At 64.9% G+C, this 13,354-nt stretch overlaps 2 protein-coding genes across 4 annotated transcripts; one reads left to right on the top strand and one right to left on the bottom strand.

The window, feature by feature from the left end:
• Positions 1-32: 32 nt before the first annotated feature.
• On the top strand, positions 33-5,587 carry RFXANK (regulatory factor X associated ankyrin containing protein). The gene is made up of 10 exons (XM_051769349.1): positions 33-244; positions 477-676; positions 1,389-1,457; positions 2,340-2,420; positions 2,616-2,681; positions 2,893-2,993; positions 3,818-3,943; positions 4,670-4,736; positions 4,861-4,941; positions 5,258-5,587. The coding sequence occupies exons 1-10, from the start codon at positions 48-50 to the stop codon at positions 5,314-5,316; spliced, it is 1,047 nt and encodes a 348-aa protein (XP_051625309.1). The 5' UTR covers positions 33-47; the 3' UTR covers positions 5,317-5,587.
• Positions 5,588-6,009: 422 nt separating this feature from the next.
• NR2C2AP (nuclear receptor 2C2 associated protein) lies at positions 6,010-8,215 on the bottom strand. 3 transcript variants are annotated; one of them, XM_051769351.1, is made up of 6 exons: positions 8,165-8,215; positions 7,665-7,711; positions 7,106-7,196; positions 6,908-7,013; positions 6,590-6,657; positions 6,010-6,304 (listed from the first exon to the last, which is right to left on the bottom strand). In XM_051769351.1, exons 2-6 carry the CDS (start codon positions 7,703-7,705, stop codon positions 6,188-6,190), a joined length of 423 nt encoding a protein of 140 aa, XP_051625311.1. In that variant the 5' UTR covers positions 7,706-7,711; positions 8,165-8,215; the 3' UTR covers positions 6,010-6,187. The 3 variants fall into 3 exon arrangements, with proteins under 3 accessions (XP_051625311.1, XP_051625312.1, XP_051625310.1); XM_051769352.1 differs by lacking the exon at positions 8,165-8,215 and adding an exon at positions 8,134-8,154; XM_051769350.1 differs by lacking the exon at positions 8,165-8,215 and having other exon boundaries at positions 7,665-8,003.
• Positions 8,216-13,354: the final 5,139 nt, after the last annotated feature.

The raw sequence follows: 13,354 nt of genomic DNA, 5'->3' as shown, positions 1-13,354 counted from the left end.
GGGGCTGAATAAGGGATAAAGAGATAAAGGGGGGGAGTGTCCCCAAGATGTCCCCCACGTGTCCCCAAGGCCGGGGGAGGGTCTCGCCGCCCCTCCGCCACCCCGTCCCCGCCATCCCTGTCGCTTTAAGGCCGCGTTCCCTCCCCCATCGTCAGCGGGCGGGTGGAGCCGGGACGGGACCCCCCGAAACCCCCCAAAATCCGCCCCCCCGGAGCCTTCCCGGGAACAGGGAGCGGAGACCGCGGTGAGGGGCTGGGGAGGAATATTGGGGAGGGGGGGTGGGGGTCCCCCTTCCCTGAGCTCCGGTGGGCGCTGGGATTTGGGGGGGGAGGGTAAGGGGGGGACCCCCAAATTGTGCCGCGGGTTGGGGGTCGCAAGGACTTGGTGCTGGGGGGGGGGGTTGTGTGTCCCACATTTCCACTCTTTTCCCCCGCTTTTCCCCCGCTTTTCCCCCTCTTCCCAACACTTTCTTGCAGGTGTCCCCCCCCTCCCGAAGGTGAAGGAGAAGCTGGTGGGGGTCGCGGAGACCCCCCCCGAGACCCCCCACCCCGAGCCACGGGGACGCCAAGGAAAAGGGCGAGAATTGGGGGGGAACGGGATGAAAACGAGGAGGAGGAGGAGGAGGAGGAGGAGGAGGAGCTGGAGGAGAGCAGGGATGCGGGGGACGGAGGGGATGGTGAGTCTGGGATGGAGGATGCGTGGATCCGGGATCCTGCCCCCCACTGTAAATCGGGGTTCAGGGGATCAAAGTGCCCTCTGCCCTGGGGTGGGCACAGGGGGGTCCCTGCCGGGCTGGGAATCGTGGAGTGTCCTGAGTGGGAAGGGATGCATCAGGCTCATCAGTCCAACCCCTGTGCGGGAACAGGGCACCCCAACAATCCTCCTAGCCCTGCACAGGGCACCCCAAAAATCCAGGCTCTGCACAGGGCACCCCAACAATCCTGTCCCTGCACAGGACACCCCAACAATCCAGGCTCTGCACAGGGCACCCCAACAATCCTAGCCCTGCACAGGGCACCCCAAAAATCCAGGCTCTGCACAGGGCACCCCAAAAATCCAGGCTCTGCACAGGACACCCCAACAATCCTGACCCTGCACAGGACACCCCAACAATCCTGACCCTGCACAGGGCACCCCAAAAATCCAGGCTCTGCACAGGACACCCCAACAATTCCCTGTGCCTGCACAGGGCACCCCAGAGAACCCTGGCCCTACACAGCACACCCCAACAACCCCTGACCCTGCACAGGGCACCCCAGAAATCCTGGCCATGCACAGGGCACCCCAGCAATCCTGTCCCACTCCCAGCTGTCCTGGAGCCCCCCCTGGGCTCAGACACGTGGGGTGTGGGGTCCCCCAGGGTCCCTGAGAGCCGCCCTGGTTTGCAGGTGGAGCTGAGACCCCCAGGAACCCCTCTCTGGACGCCCAGAGCAGCGCCGACCTGCCCGCCCTGGACGGTGAGTGTTGCAGAGCCAGAGGGAGCTCCCCGGGTGCTCCCAGCCCGGCAGATCTGCTGGAGAACAGTCCCTGACTGCTGCCGGGCCCTCCCAAAGCCATTCCCGGCTCCAGGCCCTCCCAAAGCCATTCCCAGCCCCAGCCCTTGGCGCTGCCTCCTGCCAGCAGTGAGAGGTCGCTGCAGCTCCACGCAGTGGAACTGGAGCTGGGAAAGCCCTTCCACGGGCTTTCCCTGATTAAAAACTGCTCGAAGACACGCTGGGATTTCCGAGTGGAGCCTCCCAAGGGCAGGAAACAGGAGGATGGACCTGAGTGCACATGTGCATTTATGCCCTTAATTCCAGGTCCCTGCTTCCCCCCTGGATGGATCCTGTCCCTCCTCAGGCAGCTCTTGGGGCTGGTTTATCTCCCTGGGGCTGGTTTGTCTCCCTGCTCAGCTCTTGGTCTCTGTCAAACCTCATTCTCCAGAGTTTTTACTTGCAAGGGGTTGATCCCTGGTTTTGCAGGACTCGGTTTTTGCCAGGGAACAGCTTCGGATGAGGCCTGAGCTCTCAGGAAGCAGCTCCTCCCTGTGCACGGGGAATAAATGCAGAGGATGAAACCTGAATGAGTGGAGAATAAAAAAAATAGAGAATAAAACCTAAATGAGTAGAGAATAAAAAAAAGAGAATAAAAGCTAAATGAATAGAGAATAAATAAATAGAGAATAAAAGGTAAATGAGTAGAGAATAAAAAAATAGAGAATAAAAGCTAAATGAGTAGAGAATAAAAAAAATAGAGAATAAAAGCTAAATGAGTAGAGAATAAAAAAATAGAGAATAAAAGCTAAATGAGTAGAGAATAAATAAATAGAGAATGAACCCTCTCTCCTCTCCCTGGACCAGGTTTCCCCCTGAAGCACTCGAACACTCTGACCAACAGGCAACGAGGCAACGAGGTCTCAGCCCTGCCAGCCACGCTGGACAGTGAGTGCCACCAGGCAGAGGGTCACAGAGGGGGTGTGGAGGGGACAGAGGGACAGCAGGGCACGGGGGGGACCCTCTGTGTCGTGCTCTTCACACCACTGAGTGGCAGGAGGGAGGGATTTTTGGGGCCACGGACCCACCTGCAGCTGGGGAAGGGTTTTGTCCCGGGGGGTGAATCCTTCCTCTCTCCCCCAGCACTGTCCATCCACCAACTTGCTGCCCAAGGGGAGCTCATCCAGCTGAAGGAGCACCTTCGGAAAGGTACGTGGCTCCCTCTCTCAGCCCAGGTCCTGGCTGGTGGCTCCCAAACCCCCAGCTCGGTTTTCATCCAGCCACAGGATCGTTAAGGTGGGAAAAGACCTGGAGGATCCTCCACTCCAGCCAGCTGAGGAGGTTCTGCTGGGTTTGCTGGCAGGACAGGGAGCAGAGGGGGCTTTGCCCTTCCCACCAGTGTCCCCCCGTGTCTGTGCAGGTGAGAACCTGGTGAACAAACCCGACGAGAGAGGCTTCACCCCCCTCATCTGGGCCGCCGCCTTCGGGGAGATCGAGACGGTCCGGCACCTGCTGGAGTGGGTAAGGCCTCATCCAGGCAGCCCCTGGATAACAGGGAGCTTCCCACCCCCAATCCCAGTGGCTCCCAAACTGTCCAGCACCGTCCTGGTGCCTCCTCAGCCAGGCTTTCCCTCGGCATCCAGCAGGAGCTGCCGGGTGCCCCTCGGGCCGTGAGCTCGGCCAGGAGCACTCAGAGCCTCATCCCCCAGCCAGGAGGGGCTGTTTGTAATTAAATCTCTGCTCACTGCTCATTTGGGATCGGGTTTATCACCGGGGCCCTCCAATCTGTATTTAAATCTCTGCTCACTGCTCATTTGGGATCGGGTTTATCACTGGGGCCCTCTGATCTGCCAGCAAATGTGCTCGGTGAGGTGTGGTGGAAGGAGCAGGGATCACATCCCGCCCTCTGGAAGGGGCTGCTCCCACATCCCTGTGGATCCAAGGGCTGGGAAGCACCCACAGCTCTGGGAAGCACCGACCAAGCTCTGCTCCTGAGTCAGCAGCAGGACAGAGGGACAAACAGAACCCCCTTAAATGAGGTGATGCGTCCCCAGATGAAGGCCAGGAGGGGCCCGGGGCTGGCAGGGCTTGGAGGACAGGGAGGTTTTCCATGGGAATCAGTGCAAAAGATCCATCAGGACACTGGAGATGGGCTTTTTAGGCCTCACATGAGATGCTTGGTGACGATTAAAACACGCCCAGCAAGGATTTTGGCCAGGAGGGGTTTTTGGTTGGCTGGGAAGGTGTGAACCCCGTGCCCTGTGGGGACCTGGCTCCGGGATGAGCCCCCCAGGGTGTCCCAGGGCTCTGCCACCTGCCAGGACCAACCCTGGTGTCATTCCCAGGGGGCTGATCCCCACGCCCTGGCCAAGGAGAGGGAGAGTGCCCTGTCCCTGGCCAGCATGGGGGGATACACGGACATTGTCACCCTGCTGCTGGAGAGGAACGTGGACATCAACATCTACGACTGGGTGAGTGCCACCAGGGCCACCAAGGCCACCAGGGCCACCAGGGCCACCAGGACAGGCCTCCACAAAGCTTGTTTCCCATCCTTCCAGGCTGGTGCTTCCCAGGCTCCCAGCCTTGCTCCTGTGGTTGTTCCCATAAATTAATCGGGATAATTGTTTTAAATGGGTTTTTTTTTCCAGGAGGAAACCCCCCACGAGCAGAGGTTGGGGTGGTTTTTAACAGTGACTCATTTTGAAAGTTATTGTGTCACACGGGGAAGAATAAAACCTGCAGGGAGCTGCTCTGGGAGGGAAGAGCAGCAGGGAGCTGGGAGAGGGTGGAAGGGGGATCCCTGTGAATCCCAGCCTGGAGCTGGGAGAGGATGGAAAGGGGATTGCAGTGGGAGAGGGTGGAAGGGGGATCCCACCCAGAGCTGGGAGAGGGTAGAAGGAGGATCCCAACCTGGAGCTGGGAGAGGGCAGAAGGGCAATCCCAGTGGGTCCCAGCTGGAGGTGGGAGAGGGTGAGAGGGGGATCCCAGTGGTTCCCAACCCAGAACTGGGGGAAGGTGTAAGAGGGATCCCGGAGGGTCCCAGCCTGGGAAGCTGGGAAGAAGGGCAGGAGGGGGATCCCAGCCTGGAGGTTGGCAGGGGGTGGAAGGGGGATCCCAGGAGGTCGGGGCCTCCCTGTCTGGGAGGAGCAGGAGCTGTGGGAGCCTGGCAGTGACCGTCCCTGTCCCCCTGTCCCCAGAACGGTGGCACCCCCCTGCTCTACGCCGTGCGCGGGAACCACGTCAAGTGTGTGGAGGCCCTGCTGGGTAAGGGGAACCCCTGAGCCTGGAACTGCTGCTCCCCCGCCTCGGGAAGAGAGGGACACGCCCCTGGGGGGGGTGCAGGGGCAGCTTTTGGGGGTCCCCTCACCCCCCCTGCCCTGCTCTGCAGCTCACGGCGCTGACCTGACGGAGGAGGCGGATTCCGGCTACACCCCCATGGATCTGGCCGTGGCCCTGGGCCACAAGAAAGGCAGGTGTCCCTTCCCCTTCCCTCCCTGGAAAACCTCCAGGTGATTCCCAGCTTCCAGCGCTGCCTGGGGCTTGCTTTGACCTCCCCCTGCAGCCCTGCCACGCAGAGACATCAATCCAGGGAAATCGGATCCTCCTTGGGCTTCGCTTCCCAACCCTGAGGATGGGGCTGGGACTGGGGAGGGGGGGACAGGCCCCTGGAGAAGGGGGTTTTCCATCAGGAAACAGGAGCACAAGGGTGACCAGCTCCTTCCCACAGCAGCAGTGTCTCCTCACAGGCTTGGCTTCCCCAGGTGCCACCTCTCTCCCTCCCTTAGTCCAACAGGTCATCGAGAACCACATCCTGAAGCTGTTCCAGAACAAGGGGCTGGAGTGACACGGGGCTGGAGTGACACGGGGCTGCAGCCCCAGCTCTGCTCTGGGACCAGGAAACGGGCCATGGCACGATGCTGCAGGCAAGGGGCACACGGAGGAACCCAGGAACCCCTGCCCTCCATGGATCCACAGCTCTCCCAGGGGTGGCACAGCCCCGGTGCTCACACCCAGGGACATTCATTCCTCAGGGCAGCTGCGTTTCTGCCCCATCCCAGGCTCAGCTGCTCTGTGTATTCCAGGATCACATTTTTGGAATTAAACCCTAAAGCAGCCCTGTGGAGCCCTGTGCATTGCCTTGGCCTGTCACAGCCCCTGTTCCCTCCCAGTCCCACTTACTGGGGAAGCACAGGGGGGGGAACTGGCCCCGACACCCTGGTATCCCCTCCCATAAACCTGCCAAGCCTCCCCTGCACCCAGCCAGGGAAGCAGGGCATAGGAAGGAGGAAAATCCTGCAGGAAGCATTGCCCTGGCAGCCAGGGATGTGGGAATGTGGCACAGCCCTGGCATGCTGCCATCCCGGGCAGGAGGAGCCACCCCAAGGAGTTCAGGGGCGGCCAGCAAAGGTGACAGACACTCCTGAGGGGACACTCCTGAGGGGACACTCCTGAGGGGACACTCCTCCTCCCTCCTGCTCAAGCCAAACCCCCGAGGGCTCAGTCCTGGGGGGCCACTTCCCAAGGAGCAGCCAGGAGGGAGCAGGGACACCCTTTATTCATCTGGTTGCACACCCGAGTCCCACCCAGAGGATCCCACGGGGATCCCTTGGCAGTGTCCCTCCATCACTGCCATCCCTGGGGATGGGGGTTCCTTGGGGGGCAGCTGGAGCAGGTTTTCAGAGCCCCCCAGGGGTGGGGGCAGCCCCCCCAGTGTCCTACAGCCTCTCCCCCAGCACCCCCAGGTGATAGACCACGATCCTGCCAAAGAAGTCTGTGCTGTTCTCAAAGGTGATCTTCAGCCTGTCCAGCACCTTCTCCTCCACCTGGAACCTCTGCAGGGCCCGTGAAGGAATAAACCAGGAGTAGAACAGGAATAAAACAGGAATAGAACAGGAATAAAACAGGAATAGAACAGGAATAAAACAGTAATAGAACAGGAATAAAACAGGAATATAGTGGGAGACCTGCTCCCGGTGGGCACCCCTGGGGTTCACAGCCAGGGTGCTCCAGCTCTGCTGAGCAGCTCTGGCAGTGGCAAAGCCCCACCAGGTTCCCAGCTGTGCCCTCATCCCCCTGCCCCTCCAAAGCCTCGAGGGGCCACACGTGGCAAAGGATATTTGCATGGCATGGCTGTCCTGGGGGTACAGCTCAGAGATTTTCACCAGCTCTTCACCTGCTCTGCAGCCTGTGGAGGATGAGGGGGGAGGTTCAGGTGCTGGGGAGCCCCCGGTGGTTGTCCCAAAATCCTCCCAGCACCCCGAGACCCCCCAGCTCCTCGCTGTCCACCCCGGGAGCTGCTCCAGCCCGCGGCCTCAGCCCCTCCTGGGCTTTGGGAACGGCCAACAAATCCCTCTGGGCCTTCCCTTCCCCACCTGCAGGACCCAGGTGTGGGTAAACCGAGGCAAGGGGACTGCCCAGGTACCCCCAAACCCCACCTTCCAGCGTGCACAGCCGGCTGGAGAATCCCCCCTGGAACTGGACCTGGAGCTGCGAGACCTTGACGGGGCGGGGGAAGTCCAGGGTGACCCACTGGCACGTGCCCTGGGGCAGGAACGACACAGGGGTGTCACAGAGGGGGCAGAGCGGGGCTCCTGGGCCACCCCCGTGGCTCCCCCATCCCCCTGCCCCCAAACCTGGTCCGAGTTCCAGCAGGTCTCCTCGCTGGCGTCGAACATGTGCTGCTTCCCAAACTGCTTCACGTCCCGGTTCAGCACCGAGCTCACCCTGCAGGGACACGGGGGGGACAGGCTGGGGGCATGAGACCCTCCTGGGGCCTGGGGGCAGCAGGGGACACCCGGCAGGGACTGGGGGACACCCAGTAGGGATCAGGGGACACCCAGTAGGGATCAGGGGACACCCGGCAGGGACCTGGGGACACCCGGCAGGGATCAGGGGACACCCCACAGGGACCGGGGGACACCCAATAGGGATCAGGGGACACCCTACAGGGATCAGGGGACACCCATCAGGGATCAGGGGACACCCAGCAGGATCAGGGGACACCCGGCAGGGATCAGGGGACACCCGGCAGGGACCTGGGGACAGCCGGCAGGGACCGGGGGACACCCCGCAGGGACTGGGGGACACCCATCAGGGATCAGGGGACACCCGGCAGGGATCAGGGGACACCCAGCAGGGACCAAGGGACACCCCGCAGGGACCTGGGGACACCCGGCAGGGATCAGCACTCACCGCGTGGTTGTGTCAGCACAGACCAGGGGCTGCAGCGGCATCGCGGCCTGGGGAGAGACCCCGAGGGGAGGGGACATGGGACCCCTGGGCAGGACTGGGGACCCCTGGGCAGGATTGGGGACCCCTGGGCAGGATTGGGGACACTCGGGGCAGCATTGGGGACCCCTGGGCAGGACTGGGGACCCCTGGGCAGGATTGGGGACACTCTGGCAGTGGTGGGGACCCCTGGGCGGGAACGGAGACCCTTGGATTGCATTGGGGACCCCCGAGCAACACTGGGGACCCCTGAGCTCCATTGGAGACAGCCAAAGCAGCACCGGGGACACCTCGGCAGGAATGGAGACCCTTGGATCGTACCGGGGACCCTCGGACAGCGATGGGGACCCCGAGACAGCACCGGGGACACCCGCACAGCGATGGGGACCCCCGGCAGCCCCGTCCCCCCGCCCGGAGCCGCCCCCACGCCCACCCCCGTCCCGCCGGGCCATCCCCGCACTCACCGCCCGCCGCAGGAAGAGGCGGAGCCGCTTCCCCGTTCCCGGTGTCCGGTACCTCCCCCCTGCCCTCCCCCCGCTCCGCCCTCCCCGCTGCGGGGACCCCCCCGCGCCCCGCGGGGCAGCCCCGGGACCCCCCCGTGTTCGCCTCGTCCGTCCCGGCCCCGCGTGTCCTTGGGATCGGGGGGACCCCCCCCCCCCCGGTACAGGGGGGACCCGGCGGGGGGCGCGGGGACCCTCCGGGGCAGCGCTGTAGGTGGGACCGGCAGCGGAGAGACCGAGAGGGAGGGAGGGAGTGCGGGGTGGGAGGGATGCCTGGATCCCGCATCCCTGCATATCCCTGCAACCGTGCACATCCCTGCATCCCTGCATATCCCTGCATATCCCTGCATCCCTGCATCCCTGCACATCCCTGCATCCCTGAATCCCACATCCCTGCACATCCCTGCATCCCTGCATATCCCTGCATCCCTGAATCCCGCATCCCTGCATATCCCTGCATCCCTGCATATCCCTGCATCCCTTAATTCCTGCACATCTCTGCATCCCTGAATCCCACATCCCTGCATCCCTGCACATCCCTGCATCCCTGCACATCCCTGCCTGTACCTGCAGATCCCTGCACATCCCTGCAGATCCCAGAACCCTTACTCGGCCCAGCAATCCTGCTCATCCCTGTGTCCCTGCAGGGAGCACATACATGTCAGCCAGCACACACGTGCCAGGGAGCACACACGTGTCATCCAGCACACACGTGCCTGGGAGCACACACGTGTCATCCAGCACACATATGTGTGCCCGAACCTGCACACGTATGTCAACCAGCACACAGGTTTCAGTGGGCACACACATGTCAGGGAGCACACACATGTCAGGGAGCACACATGTGTGTGCCTGAACATACCCACACATGCCAACCAGCTCACACGTGTGTGCCCCAGCGTGCTCAGTCACACGTGTGACACACACCAGCACACTCGTGACGGGCTCCGTCTCCCTCCTCCCCTCCTTCCCCCGCCGGGAGCCGCCGGAGAAATTGGGTCAAAAACCGCAGGAGCCTCATTTGCCCCCGGGCTAATTGCGCGCCGGGGGACAGACAGGGCGACAGACAGGGGGACAGACAGCTCGGCCAGCTGTGCCACCTCCCGGCACTCCCTCCCCCCTCAGCCCAGCGCCCCCGGCCCCTCCAGCCCCACGGGGAAGCGGGAGGCAGCGCTTCATCCCCCGGGATCGCGGCCCGGGCCCCGCGCTGGCTGTCGAGGAACGCGCCGGGGCCACTGGGCCGGCCTGGCATCGCCACCGGCTCCCGGCTGCCGGCCAGCCCGGCCCTCCGCCGCCCGCCGGGGGGGCTTGGCCACTGATCCGGGAGCTGATGGACGGGCCGGTGCCAAAGGAGGCGCCGGCAGGGATCCAGACCCCCCGCTCCCGGCGGGCTCCGGGCCGCAGGAAGGGGGTGCCGGCGCCCTTTGTGCGGCGGGTGCCGGCGTGTGGGGTTTGCTGAGCAGCCCCGGGAGCCGCTTCCGAAGAAGAAGCGGGTCTTGTGCCCCTTCGCCATTAATTAATTAATCGCTTGTGCCGATTGAATTCCGCTTCCGCGAGAGCCCTGGAGGTTCCCGGGGGGGACGCGGCGCGGGCGGAATTCAGCGGCCGCGCTGCCGGCACAGGGCTCTGCCTGTTCTCCGGGATGGGCCTTTCTCATGGATAAAACCCCCCCGAGTGAGGGGGTCGGGAGGTCCCGGGGGAGGGCGGGGGGAGGGGGGCAGGATTTGGCACAGCCCGACGTGGTTTGTGATTGATGCTGAATGACAATGTGGTGGCATCTCTGTGCCGGGGAAGGGGCCGGGCACGGCGGCGAGGGGTGGGAGCCTCTGGAACGGGGTGGATACGGGATATAATCACGGTCACATTATCCTAACGCTGGTTTTAAGACGCGGGCTGACCTTTAGTCCCGAGGGGTGAGGGCAGGGGCTCGTGGCCGGGCTGTGGCAGCGCCGGTGCCCCCACGCCGGGGGTGCCGGGGATGTGGCACAGGGGTGTGAGCAGCTGTGAGTGGGGGATGTGCCATTAACGAGCTCGGCTCTGCCACCGGGAGATGCTGCTCGGTGTCCCCACACGGGGGGGACACAATTACCGCCCTGGCTAATGAGCCAGCGCGGCGTCCCGCCAGCCCTGCCGCCGATCATTGCTGCCGGCAGGGAGGGGCTGTCCCGGGGTCCCTCCTGTCCCGCGCCGGCCCCAAATCCCCCCTGGCACCGCGGAGGGCACAGGGGTGAGCTGGTGGCACTGCCACCCCGGGGATGCCCAGGAGGGGCTGCGTCCCAGCCCGTGCCCCCGGAGCAGGGTGGGCGCTGCCGGAGGGCGAGGAGCGGGTCCGGCTGCCGGAAGGGGGAAGGGAAGGAGGCAGTTGCCATGGAAACAGAAAATAAAATCGATGCATCTTGCTGGTGGGTTCGGAGGGGAGTTGGGCCTGGGCAGGGCGGCATCCCTGCATCCCTGGGGGGGGGGTGTGGTTCTGCAGCCCCCGGCCCGGCCCCTGGGCTGCCATGCCCAGCTCGGGCCGTGGATCAGGTTTGGCCCCGGCCAGAGGCCGAAACGAGCCGGGACAGCGGGATGGGGGCAGCGTGGGATCCACGGCGGTGCCGGGATTCACCCTGTCCCCTCCGGAGCAGCTCCGTGGCTGAGCAGGTCTGAGCAGCTCCGTGGCTGCCCAGCCCCAGAGCAGCCCCTCGGCCAGGCCAGGCCCCAGCTGCGGGCTGTCCCTACCGTGGAGCCGCCTGTCCGTCCGTCCGTCTGTCCGTCTGCCCGCCCGCTGCCTGTCCCCGTGCCAGTGCCCCGAGCGCCGGCCCCAGCTGCGGTGGCAGAGGCCCCGTTAATGAGCTGCAATCCTGATGAATGTGGCAGCTCTCCTGGAACGGGCTTCATTAGCCGCCCTCGGACCTGAGCGGAATAACAAGCGGCTCCGTGGGGCGCGGGACGGGGACCCCCCTCCCTCTGTGAGCCCCCTACCCAGGGATGGGGAGCACGCAGACACACTCTGGCTGGGGGGGGGCTGCAGGGAGGGTCCCTGGCACCCGGGGGGCTCAGCACCCCCGGGGTGGCCGCAGTCACACTGCTCAGCACCCCGGTCACGGCACCACCGCCCCGGCTGCCAGGCTGGGCAGCTCGGGAGGCTCCCGGGCCCCCCCCGCCCCCCAAACCGGCTCTGTCCCGGGGGCACGAGGGTGCTCAGCACCCGTTCTCACAGAGCCAACCCCTCCACCCGCCCAGGACCCCGCGGTGCCCCCGCGCTGCGCCTTGGCCACGTCTCCCCTCTGTCTCCGCTCTGTTGTGGCTCCTGGGGGGAGCAAGACCCGGCTGAGACCTCTCAAACTCGTGTCACCTGGCTCCCGGCCCCTCTGCTGTCCCCTGGGTGGTTGGGGCCAAGCCAGGGCAGCGCTGGAGCCGTGGAGACCCCCCCAGCCCTGCTCTGGTGCTGGAGCCCAGCTGGGTCCCCCCGCGGGCTCTGGGGGTCCCTGCCCCTGGCAGCGGGAGCCTCCCCCCACCATCATCACACCCCGACGGCCCCGCGGCCGCTCCCCACGTCCCTGTCACAACAAAGGAAAACATCTCTGGATGGAAACTGCGGGAGGGTCGTCACGGCAACACTGCTGCAGGATTTCACCGGAAAGCCGGCGTTTGGGCTCAGAGAGACGCGCTCGGTCCCTGCCCGCACAGACACCGGGGCTAGGGCTGGGGGGGTGGCACAGAGGGATGGGGGTCACCCCACAACCACTGCCCCGGGGCCACCCGGCCTGTCCCGGCAGGGCTGGGGACGTGGGGCACGGCAGGGACCTGGTGATGGCAGGTGGTGCCTCGTGGGAGCAGCTCGGTGCTCCCGGGATGATGCCGCTGGATGTGGGGCTGGGGGTGTGGAAGGGACCCCAACCCAGGCAGGGATGGGGACGTGGGGGCACCCCTCCGTGCCAGCAGAGCTGGCTCTCCCACCAGGTGGGATGTTGGGGCTCCAAGCTGGGCTCGGGGGGACGACGAGGCCCCGTGAAGTCCCCTCCCAGCTCAGGGACCAGCCCGGGGGACGCTGGGGCTCCAAACTGCTGCCAGCGGAGGAGCTGGTCCCGGGCTGCATTCCCAGGCGTGGAGCAGCTGCCGGAGCGGGGGGAGAGGTGTCCATGAGATCCCCGTGCCGGGGCTGTGCTGGCTGGTGGCTGCTGTGACATTTATCTCCACTCGAGAGCGGAGCTCCGGTGACTCCCTGCCAGCACCTCCCTCTGCCACACAGACGGCCAGAGGCACAGCCACCACCACGCTGCCCCTGCCAGGCCCAGCCAGGCTCTGTGGCCCCTGGGAGGTGCCCGGCTGGGTGCCCGGGGTCCCTCTGTCCCCCCTCCCCTGCCTCCAGCCCCTGGGCAGGTTTGAGGCCCCGAGCGGCTCCGGCTCCGCTTTTCCCGGGATCCTTCCCGGGTCAGGGTCAGGGGGGAGCAGCTGCATCCTTGGGGGTTGTCCTCAGGGGATGGTCCCTGGGAGGTGGGCGCAGGGGGACCCCACCTTCCCACTGGGAAGCAGTTGGGCTCCTGGAGGGACCCCTCTGACCCCTGATGCCTCGCGTGGGTCAGACCCTGCCGGGGCTGTTGCTTTCCCAGGGTGAGGAGCAGGGGGGAGGGATTTGGGCTGTGGGTGCAAGGCCTGGCTGGGCTGAGGGGCAGCAGGAGCATCGTCCCCCCAGAGGGTGTCCAGGCTTTTCCATGAGCAGGGGGAGAACCTCGGAGCCAGCCCCACCCCACAGCCCTGCCACCACCACTCCCCCTCCCTGAGCAGGGCAGCACCCTCCTCCCAACAACCCCAAAGGGGGGTTCACCACCCCATGGGTGCCCTTCCCGAAGCGAGAGAGCAGGATCAGAGACCTGTGGGGTGCCTGGACTCACCAGGACAGGGAAGAAGCCGGGACTTCAGGGTTCAGGCAAACCCCCTGGGACCCTCTCCCCCGTTCTCCTTGGCAAACCCCCTGGGGACATCAACCCCTGTCCCCCGTCCCCCAGGCTCGGGCACCTCCACGGGGCCGCCAGCTGCAGCCACATAAAGGAGGGGAACAGAGGAGCTCTGTGTGCCGGCAACGCCGGGATTGTGCCGGAGCAGGGGGGGCTCACAAAAGGCAGGAAACGCCACGAAAAGTCTGGCACAATGGAGTCGGAAATGAGAACT

This window comes from Manacus candei, unplaced genomic scaffold (assembly GCF_025592945.1).
Source record: "Manacus candei isolate 608988 ecotype Guabito, Panama unplaced genomic scaffold, ASM2559294v1 h1tg000106l, whole genome shotgun sequence".
In the NCBI taxonomy this organism is placed as follows: domain Eukaryota; kingdom Metazoa; phylum Chordata; class Aves; order Passeriformes; family Pipridae; genus Manacus; species Manacus candei.
Note: the sequence above shows the minus strand (reverse complement) of the source record. Positions and strands in the feature narration are given on the sequence as shown.

Bases quoted from the DNA above. Each gene is read 5' to 3' on its own strand.
- RFXANK (XM_051769349.1), top strand. From the start codon at position 48: ATGTCCCCCACGTGTCCCCAAGGCCGGGGGAGGGTCTCGCCGCCCCTC. The intron at 245-476 runs GTGAGGGGCTGG...ACTTTCTTGCAG, and splicing joins AACAGGGAGCGGAGACCGCG to GTGTCCCCCCCCTCCCGAAG. The intron at 3,944-4,669 runs GTGAGTGCCACC...CCCTGTCCCCAG, and splicing joins ACATCAACATCTACGACTGG to AACGGTGGCACCCCCCTGCT.
- NR2C2AP (XM_051769350.1), bottom strand. From the start codon at position 7,960: ATGGAGCTCAGGGGTCCCCAGTGTTGCTCGGGGGTCCCCAATGCAATC. The intron at 6,658-6,907 runs GTGGGGTTTGGG...CATCCTCCACAG, and splicing joins CCGGCTGTGCACGCTGGAAG to GCTGCAGAGCAGGTGAAGAG. The intron at 6,305-6,589 runs ATATCCTTTGCC...CGGGCCCTGCAG, and splicing joins AGGACAGCCATGCCATGCAA to AGGTTCCAGGTGGAGGAGAA.